This window comes from Thunnus thynnus, chromosome 4 (genome assembly GCF_963924715.1).
Source record: "Thunnus thynnus chromosome 4, fThuThy2.1, whole genome shotgun sequence".
NCBI lineage: Eukaryota > Metazoa > Chordata > Actinopteri > Scombriformes > Scombridae > Thunnus > Thunnus thynnus.
In genome coordinates this window covers 24,592,244-24,614,044 of record NC_089520.1, presented here as the reverse complement: position 1 = coordinate 24,614,044, position 21,801 = coordinate 24,592,244, and the positions used below count along the sequence as shown (strand labels likewise).

Sequence of the window (21,801 nt, the reverse complement as noted above, 5' to 3'; positions counted from 1 at the left end):
TGCATTTTCTATAACAACTTGAAATCAAACACTACATCTGGATTTGTTCATATTTATTGTAGTCTTTACAGGATGGAGAACACAGGCTCTTCAACCATACAGTACACATACTAACGTGGGTCATTTTGGATGATGGGTTGGAATGTAACTGCAGGGAGCAGTCTTTCTGCTGGCCTCACGGTGGCGCTAGAGCAGAGGTGACCAGCACACCCGTCAAAACACTTTACAGCACATTTCAAACAACAGAGAAAAGACAAACACTACAAACAGAATCAGTGCAAAAAGTCTCTCGTAATAGTGACTCCAATCCAAATGCAGATCAAGTTCAATAGATCGTTATTGTAAATCTCACTGGAGTTATGCATCTCAATGCTTCACATTATATTCTTGAGACTACCCACTATCTACTAGTTTGGCAGGCCAATCAAAGTACTCCCACCTACTGATGGCGAAACCAGAATCAGATGACTATTAATTCAACTGGAGTTGTCACCATTTCTTTAATGCATCCTATGAAGTTCAGTTAAAAGATAACTGTAGAGCTACACTTAGAGCTTTCAGCACTGATTCCATGACAACTAAACTCTAATTTTGGTTTTAAACACTGTACATTTTGTGCAAAATATTACTTTTGTATTCAATAAAATACCATTTGTATCCTTCAGTAGTGGTTTTCAGGGATTCCCTGTAGTCCATGACATGGTTCCCCTACAAAATAAGGAATAACTGACTAACTCTTGAACTTCCCTTTGTAGTTACAGTATTAATCCACCTAAAGTTAAGAACATCATAGCTACTGACACAAATAGTCAATTGGGATAAGGAATAAAATCTGATTAGAAGGGAAATGTGTATTTAATGTAGTGTGCATCTGATATTTAAAAAAAAACAAACAAAAAATGTGCTACAATACCTACTTATGTCTGAGCAGAAAGTGCATCATAGCATATAAGATTTCCCAATGTCATCCTCACCACAGTGATGAAAAATAGCTACAGCCGAGGTAAAGTTACCCAGTGTAGATTATATGAAAGACAGCAGTAAAAACCCTGGCTGACAAATATTGTTGTAGCATCTCAGACATGGCATCAGCAGATTCATTCAGTTCAAGAATCTAAATAAAACGAGGGGCAGAGAACAATATCAAATGAAAAGACATGGCACAGAAGCAGTGTACAAAACAAATGTAGTATAGTTAATGTGCCATAATGAGTAAAATGGTTATAGTGTGGCACAGGTCAGCTCCAGTAACAAGTTATGGTCTGTATAGAGCGAGAACAGTGACATTTAAATTTTGGAATGACATTCTTATTATTTTATTTTATGTTGATATTTTTTACGTTATGATGTTTTTCAATGTCAATCTTCAGATTTTTTCTTTGTGTCTGCCTTTTTTCAGTGACAGTTTTGTTTTACGCTGTCAGTTTTTTTTCAGTGTCACTGTTTTTCAGTTTAAACTTTCTGTCAGCGTTTTGGCGCAGAGTATACCTTGCAGTCTGATGATACCCAAGGTAAATGGTAATGATTTTGAGCCAGACTGTTGTAATTTCTGCTCTAGGACTGTTAATATGTCACTTTATTAAGTTTTAATATTTTTTCAGGCGAGAAAGTAATCATATAGATTCCCAAAATATGGTCAGTTTATCCAAATAACGCCTGGTTGTAAATCTGCTGAGACGTTTCAGGGCCACTGGCCAGGTGAGACCAGGTGAGTCCTGCATCGTCATCTCGGGGAGAAAATGATCTGATGAACTGATCTGTGCAGTTCTTTAGTAATTCACCGCTGGCTCCGCAGCATTTTGATATATGATATAATTCCTTTTGGAAGATAAATGTTGGTCTCACAGATGAAATCTAACAATTGTAGCTGCCACATTAGTTTGTCTGAATGTAAAGTGAAGCTTCATGTTTTTATTGGACAGAACAACAGCGCTGCCTCTGGGGCTCTATATGTACAGATATCACCACATTTCAATAAACATAAATGTATTAAAATGAACGATCAGTCTATATTCAATTTTGTTTTATTTTATTAAAACGTCCTCCCCAGAACTTGCCAAGTCCTCAACACACCTACCTGACTGTGCTGACAAAATAATCAACTCAAAGCTCCATTAACAGACTTTTTGTCACAAAAAGTATCCTCATTGACAGGGAGATGCAGTAAAATATGTTATTCAGTCTGTGATGTAGCTATAATAAAAATCCAAACTGTTGTGTAGCTTAATGAAGTAAAACAAAATTTAATTTGGCAGTGCTGTTGTTCTGTCCAGTAAAAACATGAAGCTTCACTTTACATGCAGACAAACTAATGTGGCAGCTACAATCATGGCTGTGGGAAGCAGGGGGTGCTGGAGTTGCACCCCCCACCCCAAGGTGCAGCACCCCTGCCTCCAGGTGGCTGGAAACCTATAGGCCCATTTGCGTTGTTGCAATGGGCTAATTTCTTTCTTTCTGTCGTGTGTGAGCTGGTCTGGCAAAAATAGACCCTGCACGTAGAGAGTGGAGTGGGGAAAAGAAACAGGCGTGAGACGCGTGGCTCATGGACCCAGCTGACACATGGCGGTTAGAATTGTCTCTGGCAGTTTCACAGAGACTGAACGCGACGCGGCCGCTTTCAGTGGACATTACACTCCACCTCTACCGGTCCCTATAGGCTATATTGCTTTTCAAATTATGTCGAGCAGCGCAAGCTTTTAAGATGATTTCTTTATTGTGTGTTGTATTGATGTATGAGTGTTTCTCCAGGGGAAACAGAATTAAACTTTTAGCTTCTGAAATAAAACTTTTTAGACAGCTCTGATGGAGCTCAGAATTTAACAGAAGGACGACTTTGCTCCAAAAGATTTCACTGTATGAATCTGCACTGTGTGTGTAACAGCTGACCTTTTGGATGTGTAGAAGAACACAGAACATGAATTAACATTAGATCCTGACCGATCCTGTTGGCGTGTCTGGAGAATAATCAGCAACCCCCCAACTGAAATCATGTTCCCACGACTACAATTGTTAGATTTCATCAATGAGACCAATATCTATCTTGCAAAAGGAATTTTGCCTGATATGAGACAGAATTGTCCATCTTCAGTCTTACATTGCCTCCACTCTAACCGATTTCCGTGGGGGAGGGGGATTCATTTCAATCACCACTAAACGCTCCAGCTGGTGGTGATGTGGTGGGTGACGTACTGCGAGATGGGCGGTGTTTGGTTTTGGGTCGTCCGTTTTCGACACGGTGGGCAAGTCACAAACTCTCTCATACACACTAAAATATGTTTCTGAAAACATTTGAGGTGAGAAATAGGTAATGCTGTAACAGAATCTTGATTCACATTTGATCAGCACTGCCTAGTTTTACTCCTCCTTGGTTCCATCACACAGCTTGACAAGGCTTGACAACAGCGTTAGTCCCGCCCATACTGCTGACTGACTAATCATTAGTCCACCTGCAGCGCTCACTGGATCGATTGCTTTTTCAACCGAGAAGCCGCTGTTTCATGTCACGATGCTAGACGAATCACTTGGTGGAGTGGGTGGATTCAAAGGTCTAGACTCAGACCTTTTTTCAATGCAAAAATTTAACTGTCACTGTTGACAGCAGCAAACATAAACTACGTGAGGGAAAGAATTGACCTACACCCTCTACTGAAAGTCTTCATTCATATCTCAAATTTTGAAAAATGATTACTAATCCACACAAGTAGTTATTCACTGGCTCTGTGCCTGCTACAAGCTATAACTCACTGTATTAAAAATCATTGTCAAGAATTCTGTTTTGGCTGCAATTTCATCAATAAAGACTGTCGTAAACCAAATCTTAAATGGAAGTTCTGCTTTTATATTGCAATGCAGCCTGAGATGATGATATAAATTCTGAATGAACCTTTTTGCCATTTCTCTCTGTGGTTGGATCACTACCATCACTACCATAGAGCACAACTCTATCGCTTTCCCTCCCTGTGCTATCCTTCCCCACACTCCCACATCCAAACACTCACAGGTTTTGAGCACCATTTTTTGCACCGCCTGACTTTGCACCCCCATGAGCAGCAGACATGTCACTAAAGGCATAATAAATTAGGATGAGACATTTTTTTTTACAAGTAAACAAAAACATGAGTTACACAATCAGTCCTCAGTCCTGGCCAGCCTCAGGGATACGAGACTTGATCCTGCATAGTTTTCTTTTAAATGTTTGCATGAGTTAGTGAAATGACTGGTATATTATAACATTATTCATTCAAAAGATTCAAAACTACAAGGGTGATGCACAGAAAGGACAAAGACTACAATGATATGGGGCAAAATTACAGCACAGCTCATTTGTTTACACAGCTGCACGCTTGTCAATGTCAAGACACAGGTTTTAATCTATCTGTGCACTTTTAGCTCATCATTGATGGGACTATCAGTCCCTCTGTGTAGTGCATATATAAAACTATGTTCAGGACCAATGTCTGATGTACTGCAGCAGGCATATATTTGAGCAGCTCTGTCAGGTGTAGCAGACAAGAGACACAAATAACACCTTGTAGAAACTCAGAGCTGACTCCTGTATTCTACTTAACCTGGGAGATGGTCCACAGGAGAGGGAGGAGTGGAGGAACAGATTCACTAATACCATGACAGAGGAGGACCAGAGGACAGCAACAGACTTATTTTTGATGTGTCCCCTCTATTCTTGGGTTCTTCTGTTTGCAGAAAGTCTGTTTGTGTCTTCACTTGCCCTCTGGTGCTCCAACAGTGGTGGGCTCCTAGGACTCGGACTCAATTCTGTGAGCTGACAAGACAGAAAAATATTGATTAAGAGTTGATGTGTATAGGCTTTAGTCATGTTGTAATTAGTGTGGCTACATGATAATGTAGAGGAGGGTCTTATGTAAAGTGGCTGCATACTAACATTGCTTGGGTATCCGTAGCGCCTCAGTGTCTGCAGAGATGACTTGGTGCATGACACCTCTGAACTGGTACAGTAGTTTTAGACTCTTCTCCTCTCCTACACAGGGGTCATAAAAGCCCGGCAACCCCGCCTGCACACACGGATGCAATTCATAAGCAATGCATGCATGCGGATTTACAAATGCACAATCACACAGGCTAACATGTCAACACACACACCTTAGAAGCCTCAGTGAGGATGAGTTTGGAGTCCTTGACCAGGCACTGTAGAGGCACAGTGACATCAATGACCTTGGCTTTCTCCTGCTTCTGGCTGGTGTCTGACACAAACTTTCCATACCAGGCATTCAGGATGATCAGACCTAGAGAGTAATATACAGTTCAAGCGTTATATGCTTTCATCTAAGGTGTTATTGTGTGAATTCCTCCTACTGTATAAACACAAAACACATGTCAGCTATCTCAAGCTGTGGCATAACAACAGTTAAGCTTGATATCATTCAACACTCCTCTCCCTTTAATCCTTGGCCAGAGCATCTGTAAGGTAAACACACCCAGAGGGTGACTCCTCAAATATCCACATGCACCCTTTACATAAATATGGCAGGAAATCTATTAGCACAGTGAAATCACAGTTTTGATTTATGCCAGTGTGTACTCTGGTGTTCTGTGCACAGATTTACAAGTGTAACCTATGTAAACACAGCAGCATGGAGGTGGGCTACATCATCATGACTTGTTTCACAGCACTACTGTAAGATGATGAAAGTCAGACTTCGAAAAACAGAACCCTGAAGCTACAGTGTATTATGCCCTTGACCATGAGAAATGCGTCTGAATTACACATTTGGATTTTTACCAAGTTTTGACTGGCTGCGAACTAAAAAAGGTTTTCAGTTACTCACCCTGGTGTAATGTGTATGTGTGTGTATGTGTGTGTGTGTGTGTGTGTGTGTGTTTTCCCTCACCCATCTTGGATTCTTCTGCTTCTATGATTCTCCTCACAGACTCCTGCATCAGCACAACCTACAGAAGGAGCCGAGGGAGAGAGGAGGAGGGGGAGAACGAAATAGAATCGGATAGGAGAGAGGTTTTCAGACGAGATGAGGAGAGCTGAACCACGAAACAATGATCAATGATCCCACACACAATGAGCGACTGTGTGTTTGCATGCAAGCACTCACAGCAGACTCTGCCTCCTGCTTCTTCTTGGCGATGTCTGTGGCTGAGCTCTTCCTCTGCAGCTCTAGATCTCTAAGAAGCACACAGACAGACAAAGCAGACATCAACAATCGCCCACTGGGTTTCACTGTGGAGACTCTCTACGATGACAGCGTAAGCGTCAAAGAAAACCCTCTAGTATTAACAGCACCCACAACTGAAATGCTGCATTTGTCTGCAGTTCATCTTGAATTCATTATCAGATGAAGGACAATCTAATCTTTTGATCATACAGTACATACAAAAATGTTGCAAAAAACACAGCTGTTAAGAAGAACCTAAACAGTGGGATTTAGTAACTGATAAGAATCCAGACCAAACAGTGATGGATCTTTAACATGACTGAAAACAAGCCTAGCACTAAGATTTTCTACTATTGAGTCCAAGTAAGATTGTTGCTGAGTGTCAGTTTTGAATGGGAAGTTATGAAGGCAGGAGATGTACTGACTGCTCTTTCTGTTGTTGTGTATATGGGATGATGACCAGTCTGTGGATGGCCAGGTAGACCAGCAGGGGTCCCACGGTGGCATAGAAGACAGCACTGGGGAGCAGCTGGTCTGTCAGGTGGACTGGAAACAGGTACGTCTGACTGGCACGTGCCAACCTGCATGGAGACACCAGCCCAAACACACACACACACACACACACACACACACACACACACACACACACACACACACACACACACACACACACACATTAGATAACCCTGCAGTCATACAGGGACCCACAGAAGAATGAGATCATATTTTGGGGTTTGGCCAGCGTACTTGATCTTCAGTGTGACTCCCTGAGGGACGCCGATGCTGACAGTGGCTGACAGGACACTGTGTCGGCTGATCTTCCGCTCTGCTCCATATTCCACCACAGTGCCAAACCAGCCTGTCCTGGAGAGGGAGGGACACAGACATGAACAGACACCATGAAAAGATGGAGGTAGGCAGCTACTGAAAACAATAACATGGGCAGAATGGGACAGAGTAAACAGTACAATTGTATCTATTATCTATACCAAATTCATTTATAAACACTGAAGTGCAGTCTGCAATTTAATGAAACTACTCTTTTCCTGCTCACATATTTAAATGGTTTATACAGTCTTATTTCTTTCTGTGAAATTATTTGCTTGCCATGTTTTGCTTGAGCATGATAAAAACAATGATAATGTTTTTGATCTTGAAATAAAGGTGTTTATGTATTTATTTATTTTGTGATGACAAAATGGCCTGTTGTTGTATTGCGTTCACTAAATGTTTGTTTCCTTGTCATGACAAAAGTATTTTTGAGTGTGACCACAAACATGAATCAAGCTGTTCCCTTGTGATCAAGAAAGCATTATTTCATGGTGTCGAGATACCAGGAAAAGAGAAAGAAACAGTGTTATATTCAAGTCATAAAACAGTTTCCTTGCTATTACAGTCAAGTGAAGGTACATTTAAAAAAATACACACACATTTCTTCTCTGGACTTACATATGAGATATCCCATTGGCTATTTAAAACCAACAGGATATCTTTTTTTCTTGCTTGCTTGGTTTAAAGAAAAAAGGGTGCTTAAGTCCTTTAAGATAGCGTTGGCAGTCAGACTTACTTGACAGAGCCTTTAACTTTGGTCTGGTCCTCATCTTGGAACTTGAACTGGTAGCTCATCATTAGGTAGGAGTGAGGCACACCCAGCTGGAAGGGGTGGGGTTGGGAGTAAGAAAATAGAAAACCTCAATCAAACAGCTCTATTTCAGTTACAGTACAAACCATATTTACCATGAGGACAGCAAGTAACTGTGCCTTTATGCGTATATGTTTCGGCTTGCATGTGTGTACCTGCAGAGCTAGAGTGAAGTGGGTGCGCTTTGTGTCCCGCACCACGCTGGTGGTCATGGCGCTGTTGGGCCCCCAGCGCCACTGAAGATAACCCATAGTGTTCTGGTCCAAGTGGCGCGCTGTCATCAAAGAGCAGCTTGGGCGCAAACCACGAGGAGAAAACTGCAAACCGCACTGGGCTGTCAAGAAACTGCATAGAGAAATGACAGAAAGGAGATAAATGAGAGAGAATTAAAGGGAAGGAGAACTCTGTTCATATGTTAATAAAGTGTATATTATTGTTTTCTCATATCAGCGAGTTGGGCCTTACCACCGAGGAGTGAGATTGCGAAACACCTTCAACCCAACGAGAGGTCCCAGTATGTCTCCTGCCCCCAACTCCACCTGCACAGAAAGAAGTGATTACAGAGGAGCAAAAATGTGCCAAAATAACTCTAATCTGTATTATCCCGTCCTTCCATTTAACACAAAGCATATGTAAAAGTCCCTCTTTAGGTGAATAGACTACATATGTTTATGCCTCTTCAAATAATGTGCTTCATACAGTTTGTTGCATATTGAATGTATGTGTGTATACCTCTCCCCAGCCTTTGGCTGACGTCACCCTGCGAACGGTCATGTTAATGTTGCCCCCTCCGTTCCCGTTGTGTGTAGAGAGCGAGCCAGACAGCACTGCTGTGTCAGAGTTTGTTAAAGGAGCCTGAAGAAAGACAAACAAGAAACAGCCTGATAAAACAGACAATACTACACTACAGTGAAACCTAGTGAGGAAAGCAGGTGGGTTAACGACAAATACTTATGAGTGTTATACCTCTATGGACTGGGAAATGTGCATCTTGTTGATTTCGATATGAGGAAAGCCTCCTCCTGGCATCTCCTCAAAGTCCTCATCATAGCGGTCAAACAGGTCTGTTGCATCCACACCTACACTGATGGTGCCCTGAATAGTGCAAGATTGACAGAATTCATTAAAAAAGACTAAATGTGGAAACTGTCCACAGTCAAAATCTAACTGTGTTAAACAAAGTTTCTGATAATATCAACATATGAGCCCACACAGGAAATACAATGAAGGAAGTAAAATTGACAGAGGAATGTGATGCAGCTGTGACTGAGAAAACCTTGGGGTTAGTTCTTTGCTGCAGTCTCCTCTCTTCTCTTTCTCGCTGCAGCCTTTCATATTCCTCTCGAATTTCTGCTGGCGTTCTTTTTCTTTCCACCACCTACACAGCAATCATTACCATAATGGTTATGAAGATATGTTACTGCATACTGTACAACATATGATGCAGAGGCAAAAACACTCGACTGAGGGGCAAAGAGTTAGTTACAAAGAAAACATACCTCCCATCCTTCCACTTCCAGCCCTTTCTTTCCAAAGATGTCATAGATGGCTCTAGAGTGAGCATCACTCAGCACTGAGGGGAAAGATTTTCTGTTTACATGGATTTGTTTTTCATGTTTTTGTCCTGTATTTTTTTTTATAGCTGCTTGTTTACGGTTTCAGTTCTACTTTCATAGACCTGCGAGCTTACTTACCTTCATACGCCTGGTGCACTTGGTTGAAAAGCTGTTCAGCTTGTCTTTTCAGCTCAGGGTCTCGATGTTTGTCAGGGTGATAGAGCATACACAGCCTCCGATATGACGCTTTTAGCTCATCTAGAGTAGCCTGTGAACAGAGAGAGGATAGGGCTCACTCTTGAGCTGGGCTGCATCCAATGAATATTTTAATCATGGATGAATCCCCCTAATAATTTTACTTGATTCATCTTTTAATTGTTTGGTCTGTTTAAAAAAAAAAAAGAAGCCATGGTTCCAGAGCCCATGGTGAGGTCTTCAAATTGTTTATTTATGTCTGATCAGAAGTTCAGCACCCAAATAATTTTAATTTTCTATCACATTAAACAAACTAAATTAAAAATTCTTGACCTTTGAGAGATTTCTGCATTTCATTATTTATTGAAAAATAACGATGAAACGATTTATTGCTTTAATACATAAGCATTTTTGTATGTAAACATAAGCTGCGTGTGTTGCAGATGAATTTTCTGATGATGAACTGTTTCAGCTGTTTTGCTGACATAACATTGCTGCATTGAAGGATCTAATATACTTGCCGCTTACATCAAACATGGAATTACAAGTGTAAAAACAATGTCATTTCTTGTTAGGCTATGGTGTCTGCCTCATTGACTAACTACTGTAACCTATCCAGTTAAATATCCAGGCATAAGCCCTGCTCAGGCCTCTCAGCTTTATGAGGACTGAGATTTGAGAAGGTGCAGACATGCTATTTCTGCCTTTACCCGCTTCAAAGTGCAAAGCCCGTCTGCATTAATGTAAAGTACATGCTAAAATGTCCTGCTTGTTCGTGTCTCTGCAACACCAGCCGGCCTCAGCGTGTACTCGGGAGGAGGATGCTGATGCAGAAGACCGTCATTGAACCGGGGGATGATGCACCGACTGTCGGCGGCTTCACAGGTCACTCACTCATTAGCAATACATTCACAAGGTCACTGCACAACACCCTTCGAACCGTACCTCTTTCCTGACGTTGAGTAGAGAGTAGTAGTCCTGGTTATTAGACTCAAAATCATCTTCTATGGACGCGGCCATGTTTTGCGTTTGGTCCTGTACTGCGGAAGCTCATTGGTCAGACAAACGGAGGAGCGGAAGTTGATCTGCTGCCCTCTGTTGGTCGTCTTTGAGTTTGAGCTCAGCGCGAAAAAACAGATTTGACGCCTCTAAAACGACAAAAAAAATTCAACTGTAAGATGTGTAATGTACTTTAGAGGTTATTGTATTTGTCAGTGTGTAAGAAAATCAGCGAATGTCCCTTCGTTTCTTTTCTTTCTCGTTGAAAACAGTCGGTATGCTCCTATCTCATCTACCGATGACACTGATTGGCTGAAAAAGCACCGGTCATTACGGTAATGAATTAGACCCAGGTAACATGCAGTGACTGAACAACTATCGGTCATTACGGTAATGAAGTAGCCCTAGGATGAATACCTTTCAAGTATAATCAATTAATTATAAAGAATATCATATCAAAATCCAAGTAATTTGTACAATTTTCTTTTAACACTTATCTTACTCTACTTTATTGAAACAAGTATACAACAAGTTTACAGCACTTGTGTATACAACTTGAGTATAAAATCACAAACACACCAGGGGGACTAAAGGTTATAATTATAAAATAGTTTAATCAATATGTTGTAAAGCTTACAATGGTTACATGTTTTAACAGCTTTTTTGTTTGTACATTTAGATATTAAAGAAATGTTCTGTTTGATATGGACAGTCAGCTCTGAAAAGTTTGGCTTCTGCTTAAGAATTTGGATTTGTTAATATAAAATTTGGTCAAAAAAAGTATGCAAATGAATTGAGCTTCCTGTCATATTCAGTGAATCCAAACAATACATTTTTCCAAGGTAATGTAAAGTGAGGGTAGATATAATTTATCTTAGTTATTGTAGTTGTGGTGTGTTTGTCCAGTCACTGCATGTTAATCAATACCTGACAAAAGAAGTAGCTTTACACATACAGAAGTAAAAGTAGCAAAACTACAATGTAAACATACTCGTTTAGCTTACAAGTAAAGTTTTATTAAATCTTTTACATATTTAGGCCTAAAAGTACATACGTATTATCATCACAATGTACTTAAGTATAAAAAGTAAACATACTCATTATGTAGGATGCCCCCTCTGATATAGGCTATACCAATTGTAGAAAGGCTAAGCAGGCTATTTTTTACTGAAGTACTGTAGCCCACTTAATTACAATTTTGAAGTAACAGATACTTGTACCTGATTTTATTTCATTGTTATGTCACTTTATTACAAATACAATGCTTCTCTACAAGTTAAACTACAAAACAATATATAAAGTCATTTAAATTAGCTCCACTTTGACCAGCTACAATGTTAAAATGCTGCTCACATATTTTGCATCTGTAATAATAATTCAGTAACAAGAATCCAATAATGAAAATGAATAAATGTATATAACACTGGCAGGAGTGGTTCTGCTGCATGGTGAGTTCTTTTACTTTTGGTACTTTAAGTACATTCTGCTAATAACACTGTTACACTGAAGTCACATTTTGAATGCAGCAATGGAGTATTTTAAAATTATGGTAAATGCTAGTTTTACTGACTGTAAATAAATTTGAATGATAAAATTGCATTATCATACTGATTCATTAACATGTAAGTGGCATGTTAATATTTTAAATACTCAGTACTGCTTAAAAAGTACAGTATTGTGTTGGTAACAACACTTACACAAGCACTGAATATTTGCTGTAGATATTACACCACTCTTAATTGGTTATTTGTCATAAATTAGATACCTGGAAATTGTACTTAAGTGCAGTTGGGTACTTTCCACCACCAATACACCACTACTTTAAATCAAAGTATAGTTTAGTATCTTTGTTCATAGCATACAGTATGTAGTTTTTTTTTTTTTCAAAAATAGTATCTGCCAACCTTTATGCTGTGCATATGACATGATAATTGAATTATCAATGTGCATGCAGTATAATTCCATCTATCGGACAAACACACACTGTTTTGAAGGTTTAAGTTAAACCGACCTCATTTTTGGCTACATCTTCTATACTGTATGTTCCTAATTGTCATTCACTCTGCTTCAACTGTGTGGATGCCAAGAACCTTGTGTGCCTCTGTACTCAGATGCTACGCAAAGCATACGTAGTTCAAGACGAGCCATTCAAAACCTCTGTTTTCGGTGAAGCATACCTATGGAGAGGATTGTCTCTGTCAAACACAAGGCTTTGGTGCAAAAGCGATATTCCACCCCGAGGCACAGAGTGACAGTGTGGATTTGAAAAAAGGAGAAAAAAAGGGTCTCGGTTAAGCCATGAAGGGAAGGGACTATTTAGTGGGGATGCCCTAAAACAGCAGAATTATAAATAGCCTATCAGAGAGAATAGCCTGTTGTCTGCACGTTATAAACTTTACTTCCCGTCGGGATATTATAGCAACGATACAACGACTTCCTGCTAGTGCCAAAAATAGGCAACAACAAGGGCAGGCGGGGAGGGGGTGGTGGTAGGGGGGATTGGGGGGGGGGGGGGGGGGGGGGGGGGGGGGGGGGTGAAACTTCAGTTCAATAACATGGCTCAAAGGATGCAGGTAGCGAGTGCGCACAGCCTGTGTAGGCGCGTGTGGAGCTGTCCTTTCAGCACCGCGAGCTTTCAGCACCACAGCGAGTGACAGCACCCGCCAGCCCACGCGCGTCTAAAAAGTCTCTTTCAGTCAGGCAGTTCTTTTTTTTCCATCCAAATTCAAGGGGAGCTCATCGTTTATGGCGAGACGCGACCTTACATCGCAGTTTTCTTCAACAGTCCGCTGGGTTTTTGCATGTGAAGAAATACACGACCTGTACGTTGTGTGTGTTTGTGTGTGTGCGTGCGTGCGTGTGTATGTATGTGTGTGTGAGAAAGAGAAGAAGAAGAAGAAGATGATGATGATGATGATGCTGTGGGAGGCTGTCAAGGTGTCCTCGAATACAGACGTCGTTCAGTGACGTGAGAGAGAGAGAGCGAGAGAGAGAGAGAGAGAGAGAGAGAGAGAGAGAGAGAGAGAGAGAGAGAGGGAGGGAGGGAGAGAGAGAGCGTGAGAGAGAGGAAGAGTGCGCGTGAACGTCGTGGGGGTGGGTGGGGGGGGAGGCGGTGTCAACGGGAATAAACGGAGGGATGGAGAGTTCCGCGAGTCACCATCACGGATCCCCGCTGTCAATCATCACCATTTGAACCAATCGCCTCGGTGAACGCGGCAGGCTCGTCCCCCGCACCCCTTCTTCTTCTTCTTCTCAGCCCCGCCCCCCTCCTTGAGCTGTCCTCTCTGTCTGTGCACGCGCGTGGTCCCCCCCCGCCTCCCCCCTCCCCATCACTACCACCTCCTCCACCACCACTAGGTCGAGTCGAGGAGGAGGAGGAGGAGGAGGAAGAGGAGGAGGAGGAGGAGGGATGAGGCGCGCGGCGGAGGGGAAATGGCTGCCGAAAACAAGCCGGAAGGTAAGAGAGAAATAACGGGTTTTTTTTTATTTGAGGTGGCAGAGTCCTGCTATTTAGGGTTCAGACGAGGCGATGCACGGACGGAGGCATAGAGGAGGAGAGAGATAACTGCGGGGCTTTCCCCTTTTCTTCCAGCCCGTCCGTCCCGAAAACACGGAGGCTGGTGCTGAAGCGGAGCACGGTTAACCGACAGCATATAAATAACGGAAGGAGAGTTGTCCTGTCGGTGGGCTCTGAGTGAGGGTAGTTTTTTACCGTCCGATGCGCGCCAGCGTTTCCCCCTGAGTAGCTGGGTTATGAGTGCTTTTTAAGCGGTTAGCATGAAAAGGGGAGATGGGGATGAGAGGATGAGAGTGGTTCACGCTGAAGGAATTCAGATGCTCCGTGTGTGTGTGTGTGTGTGTGTGTGTGTGTGTGTGTATGTTTGTGTGTGCACGCGCTTGTGTTTATCTGTCTCTGTCTCTCCTAAACCATAAAATAAACCACTGGATTGTCTAGATTCCCCTTCCTGACAGGCACGCAACCTCCCAGACCAGCTGTGCATTCAGTCACAATCCAGTGTGTGTGTGTGTGTGTTTGTGCGTGTGTGTGTGTGCGTGTGTGTGTGTGTGTTTATGTTTGTGTTGATGTGTGGTTATGGTTGCTAAGGCAGTGAAAGTGAGAATCTGGCTGCATTTAGGTTGGAGATGAGGGGGGGGTGGGGTGGGGGTGGAGTGTATGTGTGTCAGTTTTAGGTCACATCATGTATGAATCTAGTTAAAAAAATTTAAGCCCTCAACTAAACTCTTGAAGTCATTCTCATCACACACGGCCGCTATTTAATTCAGACTGTTATTCATTCATTCATGAATTATTTAAGGAATGACCAACATCACCATGGCAATATTATCTCTATCTCAACTCATGGGTTAATGAGATCTTTATTTTTTTCTTCGTGTGTTTGATTTGTTTATAAACACCTCCTGGTTGTTAATGTGTGTTATGTATCACTTTCGTTTTCTTGCCTCTTCAGAGTATTGGTATCACAGACGCCTATCAAGCTGATAAACATTATGGATGAGACACGGTTCCTCAGCAAATTAAGAGTTAAAATGACATACAGCACTGAAAATTTGCTGTTGACATCAGTATTATAATAAGACTATTCTTAATTGATTATTCTGATCCGTCCTCAACAAAATGATATTGAAAACGACAGGGGGATGGACTTTTAACGCTCTCCCCACTAGGGAGCAATGCAGAGCAGGATTTCTCTAAGGGCAAATTTTTGGAGAACTTGAACCACACAAGTTGGATCATACATTTATAAAATACATTTTCAGGACCACAGCACTTAAAGTCAGACACACATACGCGTGCAGGCGAGCAGGCAAGCATGCAGTGTGTAGCCAGAGGCAGAGAGAAGGCCGTGGGTTGAGAGTCCCGTTGCGTGAAAAGACTAGAACTGTAGATGAGACAGAAGGCCCATGGGCAGATCAGTACCACATAAATATAAAACTACCCCCCTGCCCCAAACACGCAAACACACATTCACAGCATGAGGAGATTTTTTTGTCCATTGGCCCTCAGTGTTATGTGTAGAGAGGATGTAATAATTTACGAGCCTCAGCCAAGCTGAATGAAAGCCAAACGAATCGCGGCGACTGAGGCAGGAGACAGCCATCCACTCTTTCCATCCCCTGGCAGATGTGCGTGACTCTGATCAGCAGAGTACACCAGTGGGCATGAGAACAACATCCACCATATAGCCTGGAAGACCATCTCCCTCTGCACTGGTTGGTCTACTTTGTATCATAGCAACAGTGGTCAGGGAAACAGAGAAATGATGAGAGAGAAGAGAAACTAAAGCCGGGTACAAGTTAGTCACACACACGGAGGCAGTGTATCTACTGTGGCCAATCGATCAGGGGACACAATGGATGCAAGTTAGTGGATCAGAAAATGGATCAGCCCACATGCATATCACTTGGAGTTTTGTCTCTGGGCTTAAGAGGAGGAAGAATGAGGTGAGGTGTACAACTGCCAAGGAAACCAGAGTCTGGAGCGTCTGCTAAATATGTCTCTGTCTTTGTCTCTTTCCCCCTTCTCCTTTTTATCTCTTTGTAGGACTGAAGAAGATAAGAAATCCAGAGCGAATGGTCAGGATTGCTGTTGGTTACACAGGACACACCCCTCCCAAGAGTGACGACACTGACGCCAACAGTAAGAGCCACACAAATGCTTCTCACACTGTTTGTGCGTGCATGTGCGCATTGTGTGTGTGTGTGTGTGTGTGTGTGTGTGTGTGTGTGTGCGTGCGTGCATGAGGGTGTTTAAGTGTGGCGCGCACATTTTGTCTGTAGCACAGGGTGACTCTGGGAGCAAGTATAAAAGCCTTCTGGCAGAATGATGTGATGCGGGAACTGAGGTCTCCTTCTCATCTGCTCTGTTACAGATCACACTTACACATACGTACACACGCAACACACACACACAAAACAAACACACACTCTATCTCTGTATCTCTCTGCTGAGACGTCATTCCAATTCAGCTCTGTAACACATCATGTTTATTCATGCATGCCGGTACAGTATTAGCACACACACACACACACACACACACACACACACACACTCATCTGCACATAGCCATAGAAAGTCACAGAGAAGGCAGCGCTTATTTTGGCTATCAGTAGTTTATTGTCATACCTAATCTGTACACATGGCATTATGTATCTCTAATCCTCAATGGGCCTGGTTAAACTAGAAGTGAGATGGAGTGTGTAATCTGGGGTCGTCGCACGGTTATGTATTTGTGTGAGTGTGTGCCAGGCTGTGTGTGGATCGCCGTGGTGTGTTAGAGGGACTATAAAGACAATGATTGCTTTGATTGGTTATTGATTTCAGAGGACATGACGCAGATGCATGTGTGTGCCCCTCTGCCTGTGTGTGTGTGTGTGTGTGTGTGTTAGGGGGACACTTTGGAGGAAAATAAACAGATGTGAGGAGGAGCAGACAGACAGGGTGCTTTGTGAGGTTGTGGTGGGGGTTATGGGTATGGGAGGGGGGAGGTATGTAGAAACGCCCCCCCCCCAACCACAACACACACGCACATACACACCCCCGCCGCATCCCCTTTTTCATCTCAAAATGGCCCCATAGTTGCACCAGACCCCTCTTAGTTTGTCAAAAGGGGAGAGAGGAAACAAGACAGTCACAAATAAAGACTTAGGAAATCTGAAAAGCAGAGTAGAATAGAATAGAACAGAGAGTTCTGTTTGGGATGGCTGTTTAATATGAGCTGAGACTTCCCGGGCCTATCCCTGTCTCCTATCTGTTCTCACGTCCCAGCTGGAGGATTACTGGAGGAAAAGTTTATCAGCAGAATGATAAAATTAGCATGCACGCCCATCTCTCTATCCCTCCCCCCCTCCTCCCCTCCGCCCCCTGCTCTCCCTCTTTCTCTAGTCTCTCCCTCCCTCCTCCTGCACTCTCGCTCATCCCGTGCTATGCTCACCCCTTTCTTCTCCCTGCCCTGGCTCTTCTCCCTCCTGCCCTCCCACCCTCCTCCCTCCCTCCCTCCCTCCCTCTCTTCCCTCCCTCCCTCCCTCCCTCTATCTAGCTGCTGTGCAATGAGCCTTTCTTTCTGTCACATTAATTTCATCCCGAAAAGGGGGGAAAATGTGAAAATTTCCCCTGACGCCTCCTAATATCAGTAGGGGGAAGAGTTAAGAGTTGCATTTGGAGCGTTTTTCTTTCTCTTTACTGAGGAGAGTTTTATAATTAACTGACAGCCATCTCACAAGGGCATTGGCTTGTTTCTGTGTTAAATATGGAGATGACAGTTTTATGAGGTAAAATATTCATCAGTCGCAGGCCGCTCTTCTCTGTGATTCCAGTCTAAATTATGGCATTTGATAGGCTACTAAAGCAATGTTTCACTTTGGTCGAACATTTTCACTTTTTAGCACGCATACCTCTGTATGACTTAATGAGCCATCAGTTTCACATTAGCATTCAAGCTTTGTCACTTTGGATTCTTTTTACTAGATTTGAAAGTGAGTGAGTGATCCATGTACAGTTATTGTGGCTCACTGCTTAAGGACTTACATGAAGCAATGCAGGAATTGAAATTATTTTATTATTTAAAATACAAATATAAATGTGAATCACGCTGTATTTCTATATTTAGATGTTTTTTCCCCTGTCTCCCAGGATGGTTCATTTTCCTGGGTAGCCAGAAACTAAAGAGAAGTTTTTGCCCCGTGTCACACCACAATACAGCTCCACTGAGAGTCATTTTGAACAGATGGAAAAGAGGATTGTGACAGCACACAGGCTGAATTTTTTAAAACAGAGATGCATTTTCTGTTTCGGGGTTGTTAGAAATACAAGATACAACTCTTTGGGTTGTAAAAGCTCACAAGCATTCAACAAATCTGCAAAGTTGGTCCTCCATTCCTCGTCAGCAGGGAGAATAAATGAGAGAATAGGTTAAGATGATGTTCATGTCCATGAAGGTGTGCTTTGAAAGGGATTTCAGTACCAAGGTCACTGGTTTAAAAAAAAAAAAAAAAAGAGTCACTCTGGGACAAATACTGTGATGTGTGTTCTTTGATCGCCGAGCACTGTGAGCATATGTGTGTGTGTGTGTGTGTGTGTGTGTGTGTGTGCGTGTCTGTTTGCATGTATGAGCGTGCATGCGTGTGGGTGCGGGTGTTTGCGTGTGTGCCGACGCATGTGCAACGGGCTTGTTTGATGTGGTGGTTCTGGTACATTTCAAAGGCGAGGCTCTGATGAGAATTCTTCAGAACAGCAGGGGGAGGGGAGGGGGTTATAGCCAGGAGGGGTGGGGTTTAAACGCTGATTGGCATTCATAGCAGAGACGCTGGAGTGCTGCTAAAAAAGAAATTAGGCTTTAACTAAGCTGCACCATTCAGCTGTTTAACTAAGCTGCTGCACCGTTCAGCTGTTTGAAATTCTGTCTTCTCAGGCCTTCTATTAATAAATGCATAATTGATTAGGGGGAGCATACGTGCCTGAACACACTTCCTACTGACACAAACACACACATGCTCAGACACCTACATACTCACATGAGCACACACACACATAGACCCCACTCCCGTCCTGCTACAGTACTTTTCTCTCATCTTGTATTTGTGTTACCTTGTTCCATCTCTTGTCCTTGCAAAAGTCTCACTTTCTAATTCTTCTCTCTCTCTCTCTCGGAAGTTTCTTTTTTTTTTTCTTCATTAACTGTCTCTAGCTCGTTGTCTCCCTGCCTCTCTCCGTCTCCCGCTCTGACCCTCCCACCCCACCTATTGCTCTTTTTCTCTCGCTCTGTCGTCTGCCCTCAGGTAGAGTATAATTCCTATCTTCCCAGGGGAGTCATGAATGGACGCCCTCTACTCAAATGCTTATCAATAACCTTTGAGTGCTTGCTCTCTTTGACTTCTGAGCAGCACACCCGTTGGGCACGCACTCACAAACAGGCACACACACACGCACACACGCACACACACACACACCAGGGGCTCTATCTTTGTGTGGACGCTTTGCGCCGGGGAAATGGTATTTTCCTGAGGCGCAGTGGGATTTTTTTTCCCCTCACCTGCGTCTATTCAGTATTTTGGTGATTCTCCATGCGCCGCAGTGAGAGGAGAGGCACAGAGGGGGCAAAGCCACCATGTTTTGGTTGTGGTGCACTCTTATTGATCTCTACAAAAGTACAAAAACCCCTATTATTCATGTTTTGCTTGTCTGTTTCACTTTTGATATATATTCTTCTGCCAGTAGCCCATATTACAACGATTTTTCAAATTTAAGGCTGGCAACATTCCCTATTTTTGTTATTATCAATATATCCCACGAGAAGACCAAAACCAACAATGTGTTAGACTCTCTCTCAATACTTTCTGACTTTACTGCCCTGTCTTTGACACTCATCTACAATCCATTGGTTCCTATTGAAGATGTAAATCCAAGTCATACAATAAATATATATCGGTTTAAAAAAAGAGAAAGTAAATTCCTAAAACAAGCAAATGTTATTCAAACAGAAACAAAAGTACATATAACTATTTTTAGCCACAGATTTGATGTGTAGGTGAGTCATTTACAACAGCAGGATGGTGTATATGGGATCAACTCAAAATAATTTACAGCGCCCATGTTCACTTTAATGAAGAAACATGTCACCAAGTGCAGTAATGTGTTTTCATAGTTTTTGACAGCAAGTAGAGGTCAAGGCGTAGCTACGGCGATGGAACCCTATAACGCTTAACTGTTATACAGCTTAAGCTATATCAGGCTTTGGCAATACATGCAATACTTGTAAGTAGCGTCATTTCATTGCTGGCTCTGTTCTTTTTATGGGATTTGTTGATAAGGCAATAATACCAAGAAGGTGAGGGCTAACTGATTTTTTACAGTTACCTCACCTGTGTGTTGGTGTGTGAATCATTCCAAATAAAACTGTTCATCATTACACACTGAAAACATGGTGCTCTAAGGATTTTCAATATGTCCAGAAACATGAATTCAACTTCAAATTAAATATCATCTGCTTGTTGCGGCATTTCAGCTGCTGTAAATTTGTGACCCTCCAGCCCCTAAACAAGAGTGTTCGTTTCCTCTCTGGAGGAGTTAGTCTGGAGTCTCTGCTCCATTACTAAACTGTCTGTATAACACTGTGGGGAGAGCATTGCTTTTAAAGGGGATAAGAGATGCCCATGTGATTGACTACAATCGCTACCAACCCCAAATGCACAGATAATGTATGATAATGGATTCTAACTAATCCAAATCTGTTTCTTTGTGGGCCTCAGGTGTGCTGTGCACCTCCACCTACTGTTCAAAATTAAGTCTGCTGCCACTCCCTCTGTGCACTTAACTATTCTTTGTACCATGCACCTTGATTGATAAAATTAGCAACCATACAGTTGTCTACCTCACTCCATGTCACCCATAAATTAAAAACATATAATAAGATGGGTTTACATTAAGATGCCCTGGAAATATATGATTTAGTTGGTGTGCAATGTGATTGTTTTCTCTTGTTTCTTTAATTAGGTTTAACATGCTTACTGGGACATAAAAGATATCAGCCACAGACATCTTTTTTCACTAATTTGCCAACAATTATTTGCTGTATTTCTGATCAATCTAAAATAACCAGAAAATTATCAAAGATCATTTTCTTTTAACAAAATGATTAAAGCCTCTGATGTCCTTCAGAAGCCTTAACAAAGTCACATGCTTGAAGGACCATTTTGCCTCTGGGTAGCCAGGGGGCGTGCTCTAGGTGCCTCTCAAAAACAAAACTTTCTTGTTCACTTTGCTTGTACTGCAAACTACCTAAGTTTCCAACAACTAAAATGGCATCACAAAATATGAGTGCAGAGGATGTTATGGAGGAGGATACATTTTTTGTTTTGGCTGACTCGGATATTCAGCCGTATTTATTCGAGCCAGAGTATACGGCCGAAGGAATGCAGCGTAGAGAAGCCGAGGCTGCGACTGCATTTGGGGGTTGGGCATCAGAAGCTCGTGCACAATGCATCCTGATACATATAGGCACTCCGCGAGCAGGAAAACTCAGCTTTCTCAGTCAATATAGTGCACGCTGAGCAATTTATTGCTTCAAATTGACTCCATTTACCATCAAAACTGATTGGATAGCCACATAAAACGTGGCAAAATTTCCCTTTAAGGTCACATCAAGTCATTAAAATGCTACTCAATAAAAGCTTGCTATTATTTTATTCAGCCAGATCCCAGAGATGCTGCGTTTTGGTATTCTCCTCTCACTATGTCTCTGTGTCTGAT

The 21,801-nt window shown here is 42.3% G+C and overlaps 2 protein-coding genes across 5 annotated transcripts in view; one reads left to right on the top strand and one right to left on the bottom strand.

Annotated features, from left to right (window-relative positions):
- Nucleotides 1-38: 38 nt before the first annotated feature.
- Nucleotides 39-10,764, bottom strand: LOC137181810 (dnaJ homolog subfamily C member 11-like). The gene is made up of 16 exons (XM_067587841.1): nucleotides 10,482-10,764; nucleotides 9,480-9,609; nucleotides 9,285-9,358; nucleotides 9,062-9,163; nucleotides 8,752-8,880; nucleotides 8,518-8,640; nucleotides 8,251-8,324; nucleotides 7,941-8,130; nucleotides 7,711-7,796; nucleotides 6,891-7,007; nucleotides 6,569-6,724; nucleotides 6,084-6,153; nucleotides 5,868-5,925; nucleotides 5,119-5,261; nucleotides 4,901-5,030; nucleotides 39-4,780 (listed from the first exon to the last, which is right to left on the bottom strand). The coding sequence occupies exons 1-16, from the start codon at nucleotides 10,554-10,556 to the stop codon at nucleotides 4,755-4,757; spliced, it is 1,683 nt and encodes a 560-aa protein (XP_067443942.1). The 5' UTR covers nucleotides 10,557-10,764; the 3' UTR covers nucleotides 39-4,754.
- A 3,078-nt stretch (nucleotides 10,765-13,842) lies between these two features.
- LOC137181809 (calmodulin-binding transcription activator 1-like) overlaps nucleotides 13,843-21,801 on the top strand; it is a 58,785-nt gene continuing 50,826 nt past the window's right edge. For 3 of the 4 annotated variants that reach the window (XM_067587837.1, XM_067587840.1, XM_067587838.1), the window contains exons 1-2: nucleotides 13,843-13,992; nucleotides 16,099-16,194. In XM_067587837.1, coding sequence (XP_067443938.1) covers nucleotides 13,968-13,992; nucleotides 16,099-16,194 — 121 coding nt within the window. In that variant the 5' untranslated portion in view covers nucleotides 13,843-13,967. The remainder of the gene's footprint in view (nucleotides 13,993-16,098; nucleotides 16,195-21,801) is intronic. The other variant, XM_067587836.1, reaches the window with a different exon arrangement.

What these genes read in the sequence shown, in the direction of transcription:
- LOC137181810 (XM_067587841.1), bottom strand. Translation starts at nt 10,556, where the DNA reads ATGGCCGCGTCCATAGAAGATGATTTTGAGTCTAATAACCAGGACTAC. An exon ending in CAGCCAAAGGCTGGGGAGAG is followed by an intron (nt 8,325 to 8,517) that starts GTATACACACAT and finishes CTTTCTGTGCAG; the next exon opens with GTGGAGTTGGGGGCAGGAGA. An exon ending in GCTACGGATACCCAAGCAAT is followed by an intron (nt 4,781 to 4,900) that starts GTTAGTATGCAG and finishes CTGTCTTGTCAG; the next exon opens with CTCACAGAATTGAGTCCGAG.